The sequence below is a fragment of the Cariama cristata genome, unplaced genomic scaffold, assembly GCF_000690535.1.
Source record: "Cariama cristata isolate BGI_N322 unplaced genomic scaffold, ASM69053v1 scaffold1025, whole genome shotgun sequence".
In the NCBI taxonomy this organism is placed as follows: Eukaryota; Metazoa; Chordata; class Aves; order Cariamiformes; family Cariamidae; genus Cariama; species Cariama cristata.
The window spans coordinates 66,481-89,310 of NW_009615576.1; the positions used below are offsets into that span (position 1 = coordinate 66,481).

At 39.4% G+C, this 22,830-nt stretch overlaps 1 protein-coding gene across 2 annotated transcripts in view; it reads right to left on the reverse strand.

Moving 5' to 3' along the window:
* Window positions 1–22,830, reverse strand: part of CNGA3 (cyclic nucleotide gated channel alpha 3) — a 23,033-nt gene continuing 203 nt past the window's right edge. Inside the window, exons 2-8 of one of the 2 annotated variants that reach the window (XM_009699845.1) lie at window positions 15,740–15,856; window positions 12,704–12,883; window positions 11,029–11,082; window positions 8,155–8,286; window positions 5,891–5,998; window positions 4,886–4,992; window positions 1–1,760 (exon numbers count right to left, since the gene is read on the reverse strand). In XM_009699845.1, coding sequence (XP_009698147.1) covers window positions 352–1,760; window positions 4,886–4,992; window positions 5,891–5,998; window positions 8,155–8,286; window positions 11,029–11,082; window positions 12,704–12,883; window positions 15,740–15,856 — 2,107 coding nt within the window. In that variant the 3' untranslated portion in view covers window positions 1–351. The remainder of the gene's footprint in view (window positions 1,761–4,885; window positions 4,993–5,890; window positions 5,999–8,154; window positions 8,287–11,028; window positions 11,083–12,703; window positions 12,884–15,739; window positions 15,857–22,830) is intronic. The other variant, XM_009699846.1, reaches the window with a different exon arrangement.

The window sequence follows — 22,830 nt, forward strand, 5'->3', positions numbered from 1 at the left end:
CAATCCCTTCTACTTTAAGTACAACGCCTTTTTAACACAACATGCATGGAAAGAGACAATGTGTCAAGACCTACACGTACCATACACAACAGACCTTCTGAGCATGACTTTTAAGAAACCCACTCCCAGTACAAAAAAGTACCCAAATGCCAGACCAAATCTCCCCCTAAGAAGAAGGTGACAGTGCTCTATTTACAAGAAAATACCGCTTCAGTTATAAATGCTAAAAACCATTCTCTTGAGTTCATATAAAAATAATCATGTCTATGTATGCACACACATATTTACATACATTTATGGCTTTCACATACTTCAACCTTCTCCAATAAATGAGGAAATATAAATACTCCATTACTGGTTTTTCTCCTCCTCAGGCTTTTCAGCCTCTGCTTCTCCAATCGATAAGCTGCCACTACCATATTTTTTCACTCGGGTTTCTACTCTGGCAAGTCTCTGCTTCACCTTTTGTTGAGATGAGGTGTATTCTGCCAAGAGCCTTGCAAACCTAGTCTGCAGCGTATCCAGAGCTGTTTCAAGTCTTTCTATTTTTTCTTCCAAGTCTTTTGGGTCAGCTCCTGCTTTTGCTGCTTCCTCATCTATTAAATTGTCTTTCATCAGAATTTGTCGTCCTTTCTCTTCCAGAGCCTTTTTGGCTTCTGGATATTCTGTGAGGGCTTCCATTAAATCATCTTTAGACAAGCAGAACAAATCAGAATAACCAATACTCCTTATGTTGGCTGTCCTCCTGTTGCCAGATTTGCTACCTTTGATGTTTAGGATGCTGATTTCACCAAAATAGCTGCCATCGCTTAGGACTACAAATTGGGTTATGCCATCATCTGCCACCACAGCCAATTTTCCCTCTTTAATAATGTACATTTCTCTCCCAATATCTCCCTTTTTGCAAATGTAGTCCCCAGGACTGAAGACCGTAGGTTTCAGTTTCAGCACCAGCTCGATGAGAAGGCCAGCTTCACAATCCTGGAATATACGCACTTTCTTCAGTGTGTCCAAATGGACGTTGATGGCAATTTCAGCCTTCAACTTGTCAGGCAGATTTTTGAGAACTTCCTTCTCATCCACTGTTTTCTTGTTGGTCCAGAGGTAATCAAACCACTTAATAACCCTGGCTTCCAAATCCTTAGTCACTTTTCGGAAATGCATGTACTGTTTAATGGAATCCACTTTGGCCTGGAACTCTGCCCTAGAGGCATTCATGTTGGAAATCATGGAGCCCACGTTACCGACAATGGTGGCGAAGATCAGCACACCCACCAGGAAGTCAATGACCACAAAGAGATACTCTTCATCTTTCACCGGGGGAGGTGTTTCTCCAATGGTTGTCAGCGTGAGCGTTGACCAGTACAGACTGTAAATGTACTTTCTAGACAGGCGCCCGTACTCTGGAATGGACACGTTGGGGTAGACCCAAGAGTCGGTTCCAAATCCGATCAGCTTTGAAATTGCAAAGTATATACACGCGTTCCAGTGGATGATGATAAGAATGTATAAGACAAGATTTCCAATACGAAACATGTTTGGATAATTTGTCCTGGTTTCAGTACGGTCAAAAAATTCAAACAGCCGAGAAATCCTCAGCAAGCGGTTAAATCGCAGTTCAGGGTAGTTGAAACCAAGCTTCAAATATGCCAGGTCTGTTGGCAGAAGAGACAGCACATCCAGCTTGAACTGTACAGTTTTGGTATAATGATCTCGTAATTTCTTTTCATCCTGAACTAGCAAGCCTTGCTCAAGGAAGCCTTCAAAGAATAAAAATACATATTTCACTTGTTAGAATAAAAATACCATCAACAGTACTGAGTGACTTACTTACATTTCAGATACCTGAGAAGATTAAAATTTGCACTGTTATGCATACAGACATTGATGCACTATGAGATCATTTAATGAAAAATATTTAATTGAAAATTTAAATATTTCAATTAAGTTTCAAAACTGATATATAATGATAAAGAGCAATGACTCTATTATTACCACAGTGCTCCTTGCAGTTTTCCGCTCTATTCTGGGACAGGGACAGCTGTATCTTTTTCTTTTAGGTATCTTTGCAAAAAGAATGAGGAGATTCAAATGTCCAATTTTTCATGAATCATTGGCTTGATTCGTAACTAAAGTTAAGCAAGTGTTAAGCAATTGTGTATAAAATCAGAGTGGAATATTTTTAAATAAATATCAAGAATGAGTAGGTATAATGGATTGTTGGAAACTTTTTCTAAACAGTATAGATACCGTTGAGATAAAGAAATCCAGTTTTTCCCCACGCCGAGCCATGCTTTTCCTCTTGTGTCCAATGTTTGACAGGATTTTCCTTTTCATTTGCAGAAAACAGTTTGCATTTTTTTGTGTTTCTAGTGAGAGAGCTACTAAGCAGAATTTTGTACATTGGTATTTCTTCATTCAAAAGACTTTGGAAAGTATTAGATTTTTTAAAATGATGAGAAGACATAAACTGCGGTAAGAAACCTTAAAGCAAACTGTATCTGTGTAAGAGTTTTCATAGAAAGCTGCAGTGCTCTTTTGTACCTCTGAAAGCTCAAGGCATTAAAAATGTTCCACAGGGAACAGCCTATGCACTGCAAAATACTTGCTGCAATGGCAGGTGGAGATGTCCAACTGTCTGCCTGCTCAGCCAGTCAGGAGGAAAAGTCCACGGAGAGAAAAGCAAAACATTCCCTGTGTATCAGGGATTATCATACTTTGCTAATCCCTTAGCAATCTACAAGCAGCGGCTTTCTCAGGGAAGCATCCGCTGAGGAAGACCAAGCTGCATTTCTTTGTGCCCTACACAGCACGGCTGCATTTCTGGAACATGTGCGGACCTGGACAGTTGCCTCCTGTATATGTGTGTCTCTGTCTTTGGGTACCTGCAAACCGATGGTGACTACAAATGGAAGTAGTTCCTGTGCCATGAATGTGTTACCTCCCAGAAAACCACTGAAAAATGCCCTTATTAATAGGGTTATGCAACTAAACAGAAAAGTTGGCCAGGCAGATGATTTTCTGACTCACAACTATTAAAAATAACTTTGAAAACACCGTACTCCTGAAGGGAGATAAAAGCCTCTCAGGTTTTTTTGTCCTCTCGCAGAACTGAAGTCCTATAGTAAAAACTTTTGAAAGCATCAAAACGTGGGGTGTGCTAAACACGATGAGCTGCTGAGAGACATGAATCTTCTCTGCTTCACAGTGCACAGTCATCCAGTAGGTGAAATGCGGTGAAACTGGCCCTGCAGCTAGACAGGAACGCACCACAGAGAAGATGCTGTGGATCACGGTAGTTGTGGGGATACCTAGATCCCAGTTCCAACGCCAGTCCCTGCCCTTAGACAGCAGGGAATCACACTCTTCCCCAAAGGCTTCCAGGACCTCTGGCCCCAGGGTAGACGGACCTTGCAGGCACAGGCAGAGCCAGGAGGGGTTGCTGAGTTGACAAAAGATTTCAGCACCTAAAAGAAATGACTTCCTTATCTGAGTGCCTGAAACTGCAGCAGACACCTGCACTGAAGCACTCAGGAGATCTCTGTGGCAATTCAGCAGCTCCAATCCAGGCCTGCAAAGCCAACCTTCTAACCACTCTTTAACAGCCGTACAGTCATTATCAGGACAGCCCATGGAAATTTTATAACTTTCATTGCCTGGATATGCTCAATTTCTGCTCAGTTCTTTCCCATTACCACAACAGATACAACTGCAGAAGACAAGCTTACTTGGCACAGTTGACATTTTAACTACACAAAGGAGATGAAGCCCTCCTTCCCCAAATACAGCAGTCTTGTGATTTAGGCTGCTATCTGAAATAGATTTTCCTGTTGAATAAGGTACTTGCTAAGTTTAAGAATTTGGCTTGCCACGAGTAGTGTGCTTCCCAACGTGACAGCAATTTTAGCCTCTGTCCTCTGTCCTATAATTCTGTTTAAAAAGAGTCACAAGCCAAAATTAATGTCAAGCTGTCAGCATGATTTTAAAAAAAAAAAAAAAAAAGAAAAAAGAAAATGTAAAATTATCATTTTTATAATGATCAGTGATCATTTGCTTTTTGGACTCTTTGGACCCTTTCAAGGGACTTGTTGGGGCTGCATCCGTACCAGTAAATAGAATAAGCCAGGAAATGATTCTGGCCCTGAGACCAGCTACCATGACAGCTTCTATTCACGGGTAAGTTCTCCCAGCCCCTTCCAAAAATGACACCATGAACAACACCCAACCTCTGCTGTCCTTCCAGCTGTGCCCAGACACTGCCTGAGAGTGCTAGCTGGCACACACCAAAGTGCATCAAGGGCTATCCTAGCAATTTAATGGTATGGATCACTGTACGTCATTGCTGAAGTCTATATTGTGACCTTGTTTAGGTTAAAACACATATCCCTTTAAGCCTAGAAACTGCAGGCGGAAGGCTGCAGACTGGAGGCTGAGATGGGTGCCAGGTCTTCCACTTGGCCAACTCAATAATCACATCTGAGCAGGACGCTGCACAACCTGGCTAAGAAACCAGCGCTTGTGGAGTGCAGCTGGTTTCTTGCCCAATCTGATGAGCACAAGCAATATCATGAGTGACCATGACATGCAAAGTGCCTTACTCTCCCTTCCCCATGCAGCCTGTTGCAGTGGCTATTCAGTCAGCGTTTGGCATGCCCATTCAGCACTGACAGAACTGAATTCAGAGCCAAATGAAGCGCAGGTGTTGGGATGTCGGGCCTTAAAACAATCCAAGCTGGTCAGACACTTCATCTTCCCAAAGCTTCCATTGTTGGGCTCTGCTGGAGACAGGATACTACACTGGTCAGACCCCACAGGGGAATTTCTGTTTCCAGCCTTTATATCCACGCTGTATCCAAAAACACTGTAAAACCCCAGAAAGACTCACCTGTTCTGAATCTGACAAGCATGTCAAGAACATAGATGATATCAGAGCTATAATCCAAGAACAGCCATAATTTAATATGGTCAAATTGTAGCTCATCAAAGCAGGCTCTAAAGAAACAAAGATACAAAAAAAAAATATTACACCAACTGCATAAGCAGAGTATTTGCAATGTGTGTCCTAGCAGCATCTTAGTGCACATTACTGGCACTGAAAAATTACAGGTCGCATATCTCCATGTCTACACATCTGCACACTAGAGCTATGTCTAAATAGACACCAGGATCTTTCAGAATTCAAAGGTGTTCTGGCCAGGAAAAAAACTCAAACACACATATGCCTCACAAGTGCACCTATGGAGGAAAACACATATCCATACAATTAAACATGCATCAGATTTCATGGGATACACATCTACATTAAGATAATTCCCAAATACAAGATTTGTTTCTGAGTGGCAAGCCATCCTCCTCGCCCTGCCATCTGACACAGCCTAAGTGAACCATTTCCACACCACTGCATTGACTCCAACTGATTTCCACATTTTACAAGGAAAAACAAATACTCAAGTAAAATCTTCCTGCCCTTCAAGCATCTATAGATGTACGATATATTAATTTAAGATGATGCAACACTGCCCATCCCCTCCCTTCTGTTCTCTGCTGGGTGATAAGAAGACCTCTCTAGTTGTGGGTGCTGAGCCCACATTGGCCAATGCCCACCCCTGCAGGTAGCCAGCAGCTGGCACACAGAGGTCACAGCCACCACTCAGGAGGCCGCTTGTTGCAAGTTACAACAAATTTGGTTTAGACAAAAAGATAAAAAGAAACATTGGCCATGTCTTCCCAGTGGCATGTATAACATATATCCCTAAGGGTAGATGAACCGTAAATCTTCTAGGTAAGCCACTCAAAAAATACCGCAGGGAGGGAAGAGGATGATTTACGTAGGAAACATAATGAGACACTAAATTTGAAACCTAAAATTATTATTAACTTAAATCCGTACCTGCACACTAGCATACACCAGTTATAGAACACGGGTGCTGCAATTATGGTCAGCCAGTTGTAGTAAATATTGCTTGAAGGATCTATCACAAAGATCTCTTTTTTCTTCCTGGAAAGTAAAACGTGCAGATTTACACTGGAAATGTAACGAAGTGACCTGCTGGATCTCCCTCTTTTGGAGGCTGCACATCCTATGATGAACTCAAAGCTGCCTAAGGACAGAAAGTATCCATGCAGGCAGCTCCAGATGAGATACCAAATATTAGCTTCCTCCCATCTGACATGCTTTATTTATTTGCTTGACCCAACTTTGGAAAAAGTAAGTAAGAGTGGAAAGAAAAACACAGACATTCACATTGCCCAGGCTGAAAACCACAGCCTTTCTGCATATGACCCCCACTGAAAAAAAGTAAAACGTTGAATGTTTCTTACTATCATTCCAGCTAGAAGACTATGGTCCATTGCTAGAGAAAGAGCCTTCCTTCACAGATAATTTTGATGTTTTTGGCAAATTCTATTCTAGAAATGACTGCATGAGCACGCATTTAAACAAGTAAAACACATACGTATTCAAAGGCATGTTTATACAAGTAAGACTCTGTGTGTGCATACACACATATAGTGTGTGACTAGAACTATAACATAATTATGTAAAAGCAAATTTCACATATTCACAGTCCTGGCTCCCTAGGACTCACAACAATGAAGAGACACTAAAGAGGCATACAGGCCTGGAATTTAAAGAAGATTTAAAGAACAGCATGGCTAATGGCACACGTAGGGTATGCTCAGAAGTGCCCTTCCCCAGCATGAGAAAGGTCGATATGGAATACACAGCAATTAAGCATGTGGTATGCAATCAGAGGAAATACACGTTAGTGGATTGTGAGGTCCACAGCTGCAGAAGTTATTCCAATAGCAACATTGTGATAAGTGTGATCTGTGAACTCTATAACAGTGTGGGGAATATGTGACCGGGCAATGCTTGAATATGTATTTGTGTGACTTTTTCTAATCTCCAAGACTGTAAATATATTAAAATGTAATGATAATTTATTTCATATGTGTATGTATTTCTGGCATTATCCCTGCAGGCAGGTGAATGTCCACATGATCACGTTAGTAAGGGAAGCAGCTTTAATCTAAGAAGTATTTACTTTGCCATCTTCACAACAGGTTTTGAGCCATTTCTTCTAAAAAAACTGGTCACCACCTCAAAACTGGTGGCTATGAAATATGGCCTTCATGTGACAGAGCACACCACCTTCTAGACATTAAAACATTTATTTTCTTTGCTGAAATGTTTTAAAACACTTTTGTCTACAGCAAAGCTCGGGCTCTGACTACATAGTAATTGAAGCTGAAAGAGAATCTTTAGAACAAAGGCTTTCTAATCATACAAAGCTCTGATTAAGAAAATCAAGATCTTGAGATCAAGCCGATTCCATCTAGAAGCGATTCCTAAGTACATGTCCCCATGTCTACACAGCACATGCCTCCATATACATACATATAAACTTGCAGTATATTACTGTAACATACTCCTGTATTGTGAATTCCACTCAAATGGATTCTCTTTTTATCTACAATCATTGTTACTTTTAATGACTAGTAATATTAAATTGTACTACATTTGGATCAGCTTTGGAGGAACAAAACAACAGCAGGATCCATTTCCGTCAAAAGTATTCAAATGATCTCGTTTTGTTGCAAAAACACAGCATCTCCTAACCAGCAGAAAAAAACTTCAGTGATCACTAGTAATGAACTGCACCATATTAAGTAATTAAATATGCTAGTCAGTGTAATAACTAAACTTATTAGTAAATCTGTAATTTTCTACTTGTAAGATCTTTTGCTTTTTGTCCAAACCAGACCCCTAGTTCATCTGCTCTGAGTCATTATGGACACTCTGGAACAATGAAAAGCCTGGGCAGATCTGCAAAGCAGGCTGCTATCCTAAAATGCCCTCGTAGTAAAAAGGTGATCTTCATCAGCAAACCAAAGTGACCAGAGGTAGCTGAATTCCCTTTTACTGACCTAGGAAGCCATTTGTGACAGGTCTAAACACAGGTCTTACAGATGCAACAAGTCTGTTGAGCAGTTGCACCTTTCCAAAGGGGAAAACATACTAAAGATTTGACAAGCTAACATTCTGCAGCCTACAGAACAATAATCATCATGGAAGTGTTACGATGAAATGCCATACCATGTTTTGTAGTGTAGGAGGTGTGTTACAAGTGCACATTCATTCTTTATACTTACTCTTCTTTTTTCTTATCATCTTTTTTGTCATCTTTCTTTTCCTCTTTCTTTTCCTCCTTCTTTTCCTCTTTCTTTTCCTCCTTCTTTTCCTCTTTCTTTTCCTCCTTAACCTCTTTCTTTTCTTCCTTTTTGCTGTACAACATAATGTAAGGCTTAGCAATATTACCAATATTCTAGCAGTTATGGGAGAGGGTGGATGTTGAGGTACAGGAAACTAGACTAGACTCCAGACAGAGTAGGACAGGGATCCAACTGGTAAAAACGGTTTACAGGCTGAGGCCTTTCAAACTGACACCACCACACTATCACATCAGGTAACCAGCTGGGTGATTCTGTGCATCAGTCACTCACGCCTTCTTGATCTTTTCAGACACGAGTGTACTAGGTTGATTTTAATTAAATGCTTCCACTTTGTCTCATTCTTTAAAATTCAGGCATTTAAAAAGAAATCTATCAAATGATAAGAGAACTTGAAACGGCTTAACAAACTGTCAACATCCTTTGCATATCCAAAACCTCACAGTGACTGTCTGAAGCTTTATCGGTAATTAAATGAAATGAGGCTGACTTTCCTCTCACAGTTCTTTAAAACCAATATAGCTATAATTAATTATCTCTGGCTTCAACAATTGCCTTGGAGAAGAATCCCAGTCAATGTCTGAACAAAAGCAGCAAATGTAGAGAAAAGATATGTGTCTTATTTAACTACATAGTAGTCATTTCTTAAATGCTTTATATTCAACATGATTAAGCCAACCTACTTTAGGTATCTCTACAGTAGCGATCTGCTGTATCTACGAGATAGTCTATATCTCATAGTCCATATCTACAAGACAACTTCAAACGTCTAGCATTCTTAACAGAAAGGAAGAAATCCAAGTAAACATAATTTTCAAAGGGTAAGGCCACTGTACATTTGTGGATGTTGTTATGCAGGGAAAAGTAGATTGAGGTAGAGAATCAATCAAAAAGTCTCACTGGTGGTGAACTTTGGAGGGAATATTTTGACAATTTCAACTTCCTCCGGCGTTTTGTTTTAAAAAAGAGAAAACAACATTATTTCACTCAGCATCTAATGCTAATACTTCTTTTTCTTTGGCCTGAGATCTCCTACAAACTCAACTACAGGCATCTTTCATAAGTGAGTTTCTTCCATTTCTGCGGCCTCTGTTCACCTTTTTATTGTGGTTAGTCCCAACTTATCACACACTGACCTACTTGTAGTCTGCCGGTAGAAGTCACTCAGAGGAAAAGGTTGGCCATAATCAAAGACTTGAAAGCATCACCTACAGTTCCCCAAGGGCAAGCACTCCTAGGTCTTTAACATAATGAAAAAAACAAAGCTTCAAAAAGACCTGCATCTTTTTTTCTTTATCAGTGCAACTGCGTAAACTGGAATCCAATAACTAATAAAACAGTTGTTTGTGTCTGTCCTCTTTGACAGCAACAAAGTGGCATCCATCCTGTGTTTCCAGGACATTAAAAGCAGCATGCATCTTCAGACTTAGAAAACATGTCTTCATCAGCCCCTATAAAACCACTGTCATATCCTTTGAGTGAGTCAAATATTTGCATTTCTCATCTGTCAAGTACTTTGCAAATCAAGTATGTTTCAGACTGTCAGGCAGGTAGACAGACAGATGTTGTCTTCATTTAAAAATAACGAAACATTGGAAGGATGAAAGTTTTGCCCAAGGTACATGAGTCATTGTCAGAGTGAGAAAGCAGTACTTCCATCCTAATGGTCCTTTGGGCCCTGACTAGCAGACTAGGCTCCAAGTTTTTAGCACTTTTTTCATACCAGCCTAAATAAAATTCTACACATTTCTGTACTGTTCACTGCACACTGATTTTCCTTTTTCATAAAAGTTATGCAAACCAAACCAAAAAGTTGCTTCAGGAGACGGAAGATCTCTTGTTCAGGTATGCGCACAGAGGTTTTGCAGCATCATTTAAAATGTACAGTTAGAGCTAGCCTGTAATGGAACTATTTGGAGAAAAAACCAAGAGTTTCCTAAAAGTATTTCTGCTATAATCAGAAATTATTTTTAATTTTTGTTTTCATCTGGAAAGCAATGCAAAAATTAATTATCATCATGCATGAGAACAGATCTCCTGCTGGATGCTACAGAGCAGATGTGTCCTCAGGTAGCTGTGGTCTAAGACAAGCAACAAACATTGGTGTTGGGTGATTTTAAATTACAGGACCTCTTCACCTTTTCAAGACACTTCTCTTTGGTGTAACACCGTGAAATATCTTGTCAAATATATAAAAGACTCCAAAGGACAGCTTCTGTCAGAGCTTCTGTTGCAATGCAAGCCTTATCATGTTGCCTGTCACTACACCTACACCAACAATATCTGCTGAACTGACACATCCTCTAAAAAGACGGTTAGTTTTCATTTGGTCTGCACACATGAGTCTTTTCTTGGTGCCTTGATCAGTATCCATTTCTCATTTGACAACCTGAAATTTTTCGGACATTTCATTTGCAAAAAGGGACTAGTATGTTAAAAAAGGAAAATCACTATTGGAAAATTAATACATGAATCTTGTTTAAAAACTGAAGAATTAATAAATCAATTGGCAGCAAAAAAAATCAGCCAGCTGAACTAGAGGAGGTAGGGAATAAATGCTTAATCAAATTCACTCCTTGAGACATAAAGGTAACTTCAGACAAAAAGAAGTTCACAGGGAGCATGAAGGATACTTTTGATACTAAGAAAACTAAATCTTTCTTTATAATTAAACTATATTGTTAGGAAAGGCTTAGGAAGAGATAGGGAGTTCACACTACAAATGTTACTAGGCTGGAAAGGGAAAAAGAGAAGGAGCTAGTAGTAGAAAAGTGTTTGGAAGTTATCAGTACTTACTCTTCGTTGGTGTTGTTGCTATAGTTGACATTAAACCTGGCCAAGGGCCAGTGACTGCAGCAAGTTAAATAAAAGACATTAAAGAGTGTAAAGACTGTTGGAATTTCATGCACGTGTTTACCGACATGACAGACTGACTTACTAGCTTCTCACATATGCACTGATAAGATTAGGAAGGTCAACTTTGACTGCTGTGATAAGCCCCTTTGCATAACTATTTCAAGGCACCAGTTTCTTTTCACCATGTGCTTGGCATACACATTTGTGACTACATCTGATGTCTGAAGCTTGTTCTCAGATGTATTAGTGCATGGCAACATGCATCTCACTATTTTTAGCCCTGTGTTCATTTGGCTACTATTATAAGCTTTCTTCAATCCTTTCAAGTCTTCTTCACGGACGCAGTGTCAAGGCTTGTGGATAAGTAACAAGCATACCTACCATTGCTGCAGAATTAAGCCTTCCTGATAGAACAACCGGGAGTTACTGTCACGTGGTAACAGTGTAAAACTGAGAAGGCAAGGATCGATACTCCCACATGAACTTCTTCTAATAGCCTTATATAGACATTTGTTGGCCCAGGATCAATGTTGTCCTCCCTAATTACTTTGAATCTGCAGTTGCTACTGATCCAGATATCTGAAAAATCAGACAACAGTCTGGCTAATTCAACAAAATGTGCTTTTGAGATTAATTTCTAAGGAGTAGATCAAGTGAAGATAATAAGGCTGTGCTGGACCACAACAAATCAAGGTAACCTGTATCCTGTACAGCCCTTCAAAGGTTCTTGCTGTAATCTGAATTACTAGCTGAGATTTTGAAACAAATCAACTTATACTTGCTTATCTACCAATCTTTAACTACACAAGAAACACGGGAGTCTATGCTTCAAAGCAGAATGCCAAACAGAATGTCAACTTTTGTCTTGGGACTTCATTTTCCTCTCTTAGCTGGAGTTAAATTTAAACCACTGTATCATGTATTTATAAAGTAATAATAATTCATTAAGTCAAAAGACTGTAAACACACAAAGGTTCCTTTTGCAAGCCTCTGTTGTTTTATTGGAAAAATTTTAAGATAAGACTGAACCTGTCTTTTATACCAAAGACTGAGTATGTGGTAATAAGTTAAGTCAGCAGCCAAAAGATTTTCTCATCTCTGCATCAGAAGCCTTCTGTAATGTTAGCAGCTGACTCCTGAGTAGGTGTAACAAAGCAATGACAGATTTTGCACAACTGCTTGTTTGGAGTTTCCTAACACTTGCAGATAATTTGCATAATATTAATGTCCTGAAAAGCCACAACTAGCAACTTTTTAGATTCTTGAAATAGAAATTGCATTCATCCTCAGTAGAGAGGAGTTTAGCAACATCAAGTTGCACAGGTAGCATATGATAAAATTCCAGTTCTGAGAAACCATTCTGCCTGAAGCAGCATGATCAAAATCCTTTACTTCCAAGATCTTTGCCATGGTGCATTTGAGGGGGAAAGAGAAAGTCTGATGAAAGACGTAATGCTCCAGTTATGTGAAGATTCCTGGGCAGCATTAGATACTCTGTTCATCTCCCATGCTAAGCTCCTTAACCCCCTTCTTAAAATAAAACTTACATCCTGATCACCAAGAAAATACCATAACCTCAGTCGTCTTCGTTTAAAGTAAAAACATATCTTCTTACCTGTTTACTCCCCCAGGGCGCTCACGGATACCCAGAAAGGAGCGGATGTTACTTTGCCTACTGGACACCTCTACAAGCTCTGGCCCTCGGATACGTTCCAGGAAAGAATCAGGCCTTTGGTCTTCATGGTGCAAATGTCTTGTGGCCCATGACCTCACAGATATGACAAATCGTGATAGCCTGCATGGAACAGACATACAACATTGAATGAACCAGACAAGAAAATCAGATGGCTTAAATCATCCCCACAAAGAGTAGCCCAGGAGGATATTTCTCCACTTCTCCACTTGCCACAAAATTAAACCTGATGGATTAACTGTGTGAACCTAGTCACTTCCGACAGTTTCATACATCACCTTTTGCAGTGGATCAGGAAAGTAGCTCACACATCAGTTCCTAGTCTACTACACCAGCACCACAGGAGCAACAGAAGAATATTCTCACCAAGTGGGGGCAAACCAAGTGGTTGGGGTGGGGCAGTTGCCTTCTGACAAACTTCTGACATTATGTGGTAATGGGGGGATCCTGTACTGACAGAATTAGGAGATATAAAATACTCACAGGATCACATGCTCAAGGGCTGGTACACATGGTGGAAACAAAAACTGAATAGTTGGTGAGAGAGGATGGACTTTGAAATGAGGAATTATAAAAATTCAGTCACTTTCTCCGTGATGTTAAAGGGTCTATCTGCAGGCATATTAATTGCCTATCACATATAAACCTGCCTACTGTATAGGAAACACTGTTTCCTCATCCTAAATTTCTTGCAGAACACTGAAATAAGTGGGAAGTCATGACAATGTAATTAATTTATCACTGTATCATTATGTATCTTCTTCTCTACCCACTAATTCACATTACAAATCCTTACATTGTTTTCTGTCAAAGTTCAAAAGGAAACATGTTTCTGAAAAAATGAAAATAATGAAGACTGAAATCTACAAAAGTGATTATATTTATTACCCATACAATATATTGTATTATTTCCTGTCAGCAGTCTAGTTTGGACAAAAGTGGTGTTAATTCAAGTTTCCCAAACTTGGCCTCGAAAACAGCATAATGGAATCCTGAACAATGCTTAACTTCTTACAGAGACCTTGGGTTACTCAAGGAAAGCTCTTTACATTCTCTCTGCATCGGCCAGTATTACATACGCTCAGAATCCACAAAGAGGTTGATATGAACAATTTAAATCTTATGGTAAAGTACATCTGCCTCTTGATTGCAGTTCTTAAGGGCCTAACTACACCTCCTCATAGATCTTGCCCAGGTTCTCTTACCTTGAAATAAAAAGGACAAAAAAGGTACGAATAGTATCACATATCAGAAATTAGAAAAAGATGTTTCTAGTTCTTTAGCGCTATACCAAGATAGCATCATATAAATCATCTACAATTGCCAACAATTAAGAGAATTCAAAGCCTACCAAGAAAACAAAAGAAAAGCTCCACATAAAAGCCTGAGATTATTTAATAGATTCCTCAGTCTATTCAAAAAACGCTGCATAAAATTAAGCTACAGAATTCTTCTCTTTGCCTGAACAGAACTCAGCTTTCACATAAGGAGTGGTATCGAAAACTACTAATATGGATGCTCTTACATTAGAAAAGAAAGCATTTTGATGAGACCTGTTAGTTAAGGAGCAAACAGATTTTACCAAATAAACTGAGCGCCTCTCCATTTGAACAAAGAAATAGAATTTTCTGATTTCTCCCATGCAATATTATTTTCACTTTTTTGCCCTTTACATCGTGAAGCAAGATACTCAGTGAAGTCCATTAAATGCTGTTGTCTTAGGTCATTGAGAAATCGCATTCGAGAGGCATGTTATGTTACCATAATATGTAAACTGCTAAGCATTCATGTTTTCGTCACAGGCTTCCTTGTATATTCAGAGCATAAGTAACTGTATCTACACACATGTCTAATTCAAACTATCCTTAAAAAGAATAAAGAACAATATAAACAAAGATTAAAAAGGAAGTTCTCAATATGAGTTTATATATTCATGTGCTTTATGTTTACACAAAACACACACCTATAAATGTTTTCCACCTAAAACCAACTTCTTGCAGACTTTGTAATCTATGTGCAGTGGTGTCACTATCTGACAACCAAACAAGGAAATACAAGTTTATTCTCCACCATTCAAAAGGCAGAAGTGTAAACAGCACTCTTTAAATTACTCTATTTTTATAATGTGTCTGTTTTTAAAATGACACTATTTTTCTTCTTTGCTCTTTGAAATACACTATGTTTAAACTGAGTATGGTCTGTATCGTGTGTAACAATAGTATCTGAAGACAGAGCCCTGTAGTGTCAGCTGGAAATATTTAAAGCAGGCATAATAAGTTTTTGAAGCTCCACTTCAGGTTTATGTTTAAGTCCTGGTAAAGTAAATGACTTAAGCAAATGGTTGACTTCAGTTTTGCTGACTAAGGCTCCCAATCCATTATAAACGCAACTGGATTCTGAAAACTGAAACTCTTGCACTCTCAACAGAAGAGTCCTTGTCTCCTCCCTTGCCAGAGCCATCTACCAACAAGGGAACAATCACTGTGTCTTACTTGGTAGGAAACAAACACTGCATCAGCTATCAGCCAGAACCAAACACTTATCCATTTACTTAACAGTAAGTGCCTCACTTCACGCATTCCCTCAGCGTTCAATATATTTTCAGATCTGATCATGTAAAAATAATTTACTTTTTTGTATTCAGACTAATTTGTGTGAGCTCATTCAGCACCTCTAGGATTCTAAGGTTTTTATTAGCAAGGAGTAAGTGATGAGCTCAGAATCAAGGTCAAAAGCAGCTTCTGTTACTTTTTATAGATTTTCTTCAGCAGGCTTCCACCCATTTTCTTTGCAAAGTGATGGTTCTTCTTACTTTACCTCCAAATTGTGATCAGTCTCTTCCAACATTTCCACCCATTTTCTTTGCAAAGTGACAGTTCTTCTTACTTTGCCTCCAAATTGTGATCAGTCTCTTCCAACAGGTTAAAACTTAATACTGAAAATAGTATAGCATGTTACCTTGCCATTGCTCCCCTGCCTGTGAACGAGCTTGTCTGGGATTCGGATACATGTCTTCCCTCCACGGAAATGACTCCCTGCAGTTCTGAAGATGCATCCTCACACAGTGAATGGGTTCTGCAAAAGCAAATTTTTTTTTTTTAGAATTCCATACAGCCTCCACAGACTTCCCCCCATCTGATTCTTTCCACCACTAACTCAGGAAACAATGCAGGAAATTGTCCTCTTCCTAGTAATATGGCATACATTTGATATAGATCAAACATAGAGCTAAGCCTACACTCTTTTTTTTCTGGAGCCATTCAACATGAAATTAAGTCAGTGGAGGCTGACATCTGTTCCAGCAAGCTCAGACGCTGATCCCTTACTGGTCAGTACTGCTCTGGTGTGCAGACACACAGTTATGGGAAGCACGTTTTCTACTTTAAAACATCCCATAAGGTATCAGCAGCTCTCCTTCAACAGGGAGTTCATCCTCGAGGGGGGCTTTAAAGCGACTGCCCACTGCTTTTTTCTGTGTTGTTCTCCTAGACATTGTTCGGGTTTAACAGTCTGGAATTTCTACCAGTGCAGTTCCTATTTATGACTCCAAGCCAATACGCATCTCTTTCTGCTTTCGTTCTTGCTTGGACTGAAAGGGAAAAGGATGATTTTAGAGCAGTTAGTCCTGAGCAGCATCACTGTTGTTCTTACCAGCCAGCTGCACAACCGCAGGCCTAATGCTGCTCGCATCCCACCTGAAACTTCACCTATTGCATAGCAAAATAGGCTACAGATCTTCAGGGCTGCGCTGGCAGCAATGAGATGAGGCACCTCAGGCTATTGGCACACATAGAAAACTCTGTAAGAGCCCAGTTGCACCCAACTGCAGACAGTGATTATCACATTAAGCTACGTGCAGGGTCTGCCAACCCCCATGAGTTCTCGTAATTGTAAGACTACTTATTAGCGCCGCAATAATTAGCATTTGAGAAAAATTGATGAAATTTTAGCCTCATCTTTCAGTAATGGAGTTTTGAAATTTACTTCACTGGAACGTGGATTTTACCAGGGCTCGCTCTGGATTTTTTTATAAGACTTCCAGGGTTTTCTCTGTGTTTTTCCTTCTTTACTATTCACTTTTACAAGACTTTGTCACATTCATTATGGATCACTTCCCCCCCCCGCCCCCCTTTGTAATGCAAACAAGAACTCTCACATGAGTCTGTTAATCTGTATTGCCAGGAGAACACTGGCTATAATGACACTTGCAGTACCTTCATAAAAACTGGCAACAGCATTTTGAATACCCACAAAAGGATAATTAGCAGCTCGATTTTGTGTGTACTCCCAGCTTAGAAACTGACAAACAGAGAATTAAAATTTTATTATTTCTACACAAAGAACCATGCTAAATAGGGTAAGTCCTGACAGTCCCAGAATTCTCCACTTGTTAACTGTTTTCTTCTTCTCTCCTAAGAAGAAGACACCAATAGAGACTGCTTAGTATTGAAAAACTTTTATAACCTAGTTTATGTTGTGGGTGCTGAGAATATTGTGGATGCCAAAGTTAACGTGGCTTCTAGGGGAGAATGAACAAACTCATGGCACAGAAATCCATTACAGATTACCAAATACACAGAGCCCGCATTCAGCTCAAGAAGTCACCTGAGCTGGATGCTGAGAGAGTATTAGAGGGAAGTATGTGGCAGATACTTGCAGTTTGCCTGCTTTTGTTTCTTTTTTTTCTTTTTTCTCTTTTTTTCTGGAGCATTTGCCTATGGACCTGCTGAAGAAAGGATGCTGCACTAGTCAGTCTTTTAGACTGCACTGCTATGGCTCTTTTTAAGTCCTTTTATTCCTTTTTATAGAAAAATATACATTTTGTGACAGCAATAAATTCTAATATTGCTACTTCTGTTCTTACTTATCAATTATTACAATTTCTGAGTCCTGAAAAATACTTTTAAAACACGATAGTGGAAGTTCTTCAAAAACAATTTTGTGTCAGAATTCAGATAAGAAAAAAAATGTTATTTTGTAGAAATAGATTGCCTTTCATGGAGGCTTAAGTCAGTATTTTTTATTTCACATTTGGATCAATTAGAAATTTGTGTTCAGTCAGTGACTTAGATAATGAGGAGTATCTCACTAAATTGCAGTAACTCAACTGCTTTTAGTGATTGTACATTAAGTTGTTATATTGGTTCTAAATATGGGTAATTAAATATAATCAGCCTAAGAAAACCATACACAGAGGTCAGGCCCAGGAAACCAGGCCAATCAGACTTTCTCTGAAGTGTCAGAGGGAGATCTGTTTCAATTTTATTCTGCAAACATACTGAAATACAATGAATACCGTGTGATGTTCTATTTTGATATAACTGTGCTGGTTTATCAGTGAGAACAAGAGCCAAGCAGGAGTTGAAAATTGCTATCCAAAGTGCATTGTTAACTATCTTTCTTATTTCTTCTTTGTAAACTTTTTTTTTAGCCCCAGTCTCCTTTATTACAGACATTGCTGTGCTTGGGCATCTGCTCACAATAAATAAATGGCTAAGAATGAAGAGCTCAGCTTTATTTTGAGTAAATGCCTAGGAAGGCAATGCAGAATAGTGCAGAGATAGCTGAGTGAGCTCTAAACAAGCTAGATCAGGTACCAGAAGCAATACTGTCCTACTAGCTCCACTTACCAGCACAGACTTGCACTTGCCAAGTCCATCATCTGTTAAATGCTCCGTGTGTATGATCATCACCCCCATACTCAGCAGTGTGGAAAGCTGTGCTCCACTGTCCCTACACAGGCTCATCATATTTTGTGCCTCTGTAACATTGAGAGTTTTACCGTCTCTCCACTTGCTAGCAGTAACTACAGAGCACTTAATGGCACCCTCTAAAACCCAATGTTTTCAATCCAGGGTATGGCTTTTGGTGTCCAGAGCCAGAAGTAAGTTGAAGAAATGTTTTAATCTAGGTGAAATAAAATGGCATGCTTAATGTGACCTGATCTGAACACCTCCCAGTCTGATCCGGAGCTCCATAAAACCAATTAAATATTTCCAATTATTTAAATTACTCTCTGGTCAGATTCTTACCAATAAGTGATCAGACACACTCACTGAAAAATCTGTATCCTGTAGGAAAAAAAAAGGCAAAACTCTCAGGCTCAACTGCTGGAATCAAATTGGGTGGATTATGGACTCAACCAGTAAAATTTTGAAGTTTATATTTTTACTTTCGTTGCTTGATTGTTTTTAAAAAACAATTTTCTGACTAAATGTGCACCAAGAATTTCTACAACTAGGTTTATGTTATAACTAAATATAACAATTTGTAAATAAATTCATGGTTATCTTACAAAAAAGTTATATCAGTAACAGGTGTAGACAACTCAGGAAAATCAAAATCATTTTGTGGGAACAGTACTGAAGTGCTTGCATTTCACTTTTACAAATACAACTCATGTATATCTGCAACAGGATCAGAAAACAATAGACAAAGGACTCTGCCAGGTAACTCGGATGACAGCACCTGTCCAATACTACACGGTGATCACAAACATATTCCACTTTAATTCACACAAATGCAAATCAAAAAGTAAATCTAAAATGAACTCTTCCTTCTGTTGTTATATTTCCCTATTATAACTCCCTATATAAACCCCATACACTCATTCCTGACTTTCCTCAACGCTGTTCAGATAATACAAGAGCCCTTATTTGTCAGCTGGCTTTATACTGATGCAAAGGGACAGTTACAGATGGGGCTTTTGATATAACACCTTCAACACATGTAGCATAGTTTTTACTTTATTTTCACGAAGACGGACTCATTCCCTTCTGGACTCCATAAGCACCTTTGCTATCTGCAGCAAAACAGTAACCACTGCCATTACTCTCCCAGGGTGTTACATGGTCTGAAATCAACCTGAGAAGAGAATATGCAGTGTGTCAAGAAACAGAGAGCAGGTTATAAAGCAGAAACATCAGCAGATGATTCTGCCTCCTCGGTTTATTCTGAAAAATATTTTATCTCCCTGGGGGTATCAATGTCACTGTATCTTAGAGAAAACTCACTGACACAGGTTTCTGCTCCATGCCTCTTCAGCTCTCTAGAGGCCAATTCATTCCCATGATTTCAAGGTATTTAGCAGTGTAAGTTCTGGGAAGGATATTTACATCAGCACCTGCTCTGTACCTGTCCCTTGCCTTGACTTAATTTGGCTCTAAAAACCCTAGAGACCATTCTCACCTAAAATGTGTGCAAGTAATTCAGAATTTTCATTTAGTAGTAACTGTTTTGAAGTTCTGATGAGTTAAACAGGAATTGTTGAAGCCCTTTTGAGTAATGACTATGAGCTAGATTCCAAGGGCAGGATTTGGCTCCAGATGGCAGTGACCTAAATTAGAGTGTCTAATATAAGCTGAATATCTAAGTTCTCATTATAGCCAATTGCATCTTAGGGCTTGATTCAGTCGCCTCAATATAGGAGTCTAGTACCGTTTGGAATACCTCAAAATACTTTGCCTGACCTCTCCAGAGCACAGAGGTCTCACCTCCTATCCACTAGCCCCAGCTAAATGCTTCAGATATAATATGGTATCCCAAATAGCTTTAGATGCCTATTTTAGGCAACTAAATACCTCTCACAATCAACAGAGCCAAACGAGCCTGAAGAGCTATACAACTTCAGGGTAAGCTGAACAGTTCCCTAGGTACCACTGACTGTTAGTACAGACTACTTCTCCACTGATGACAGCAGGAACTGAAGACACCTACTCACATAAAGACACTGAAATCCAGATGTCTATAAGGCACAGCTGAATCATACTTCCAACTTTTAGATAGCCAATCTGCGTCTATAAACTAACGTGCTGCCTGTACTCTTTGAGCTGTTTGCATACAGAGGCTGGATTTTAAAAATCATAGAATCACAGAATGGTTGGGTTGGAAGGGACCTTAAAGATCACCTGGTTCCAACCCCCCTGCCATGGGCAGGGACACCTTCCACCAGACCAGGTTGCTCAAAGCCCCATCCAGCCTGGCCTTGAACACTTCCAGGGATGGGGCATCCACAACCTCTGGGCAACCTGTGCCACTGCCTCACCACCCTCACAGTGAAGAATTTCTTCCTGATACCTAATCTAAATCTTCCCTCTTCCAGTTTAAAGCCATAAATGAAGACTCATTTGTCATTTTTTTGTTTTGTTGATTTTTGTTTTACAAAATGGACCAACTTTATAGCACACTACAGTGTAAGAATATGGGCACGTGAATCATCTACTCCAGCATAATTGAGAATGACAGTTTAAAGATCACTAGCAGCTTTCTGTTAACTGTTACAGCGAATGCTTTTTCTTGATAATACCTCATTCCACAGCAGAAAAGCACTTAAGCATATCCTTTACATTAAGCATAAATTTAACACCCACTGACTTTAATGAGAACTAAGTAATGTGCTTAATTGCTTTGTTGAACTATAGCCAACAGGAGCTGGAAGAAAATAAAGGCAAAGGAGAAATGCTGCTACTTTAGAAAACCTGGGTTTTTTTCCAATGTCTCCAGTCATGTATTTTGCTACAAGACAAAGAAGGGCTAAAATTTTGGATAGGAACTATCTTTTGGTACAGATGTATTCTAAAACAAACCTGAATTAAAAAAACGTGTCAAAATTATCTGAGTGGTATTACAAAGGTATTGCATATACTTACTATCAATCACTTTGGCAATCCAAAAACCTTAAATATGAGATCTCTTTTACAGGGTAAGATTGTATCTTTTTACTCATCTATGAACTCCTGTAATTAATGCTGATAACAGCAAACTTTCATTTAAACAAATGCCTCTAAGACCATCATCATCATGACAAAGTGCAATTCATGTTTCAGTCCCTCTGTCATAAGCAACTCATTGCCTGTGAAGCTGCAGATGACTGCAGTGATTTAATTCTACATTTAAACCTTTATAACCACACTCTCACATCCCTGCCAGTAATTCCATTCTGTGAGCTGCCAATCACTGATATCCTCTACAAAAAGGACATTAAAAAAAGGCAAGGAAGAAGCTCATTTCAATCTGTGTTTTCCCTGTTTCTGAGATATCACTGTTAATGGAAACAAAGGGACACGGCTCTTGCAAATCTCCCTAAGGAGACCATGGGGTAGTATAACTAAGTCAAGCACGCCGTACTGTGCAGAATAAAAGTAGCTCCATTTTCACTAGTGTAGGTACATCTACTTGAGAGAAGGTATCATGTAAGCAAGGCAGAAAGAAAAAAAAGGACTAATTCAAACAGGACAGGAATCACATCCTTACTAGATGCTAGGGGCATGCAATCCAAAATTATCGTAACGCAGGCAGTCCTATCAGCCCAGCAGGATTTTGAGTGCTCTAGTCTGGGTACACATTTGAATAGCAGGAAACAGCCTGACAAGATCCACATAGCAGAGGTGGTTGACCCTAACAAGGCAAAAGCGGAACACTTTTTCTAGTCTGTACAGGTGCTGTGGATCATCAGACACTTTCCTGTAGACTCAGCAGGGTTTGCCCAGACTAGACAAATGACTGGTATTGTGTAAAATGTAAGTGCAAGCTCTCTGACACGTTTTAAACAGCCACTTTAAAACTATCAAAACAGAGAAAGGTGAATGTAAAGAAACTGTTACAGTTCCACTGTACAGTGAGAGACTCTGAAAATCCAGTATGAAGATGTTGATATTCTTTATACACTACAAATGTTCCCTATCACAGGAACTAGGCGATTTGCAGAGGCTACTTTTAAAAAAAACATCCTGAGGCTTTTCACTGCATGGCACTGGGAGGGTCCCTTTTTTGCTCCAAATCCCACAGTCTTTGTGGGAAGCACAGACCCTGCTCTCTGTGTGGTGACTTGAGAAAAAGGTTTCTCCCTAATGAGTTGGGGTAATTCCCACTGATGTGAAAATGGTCTTCATTCCTGAGGTAATACAGATTCTGGTTCTAAAACTGCAAGCCATGGCAATCTTCCTGTTGCTGTGTCTTCCGTGCTTTGGATATACATTGTTAAGTCAGTTAAGTGCACTGGGTCAGCAATATCACGATATCACACTTCCACAATGTAGAGCTAGGAATGC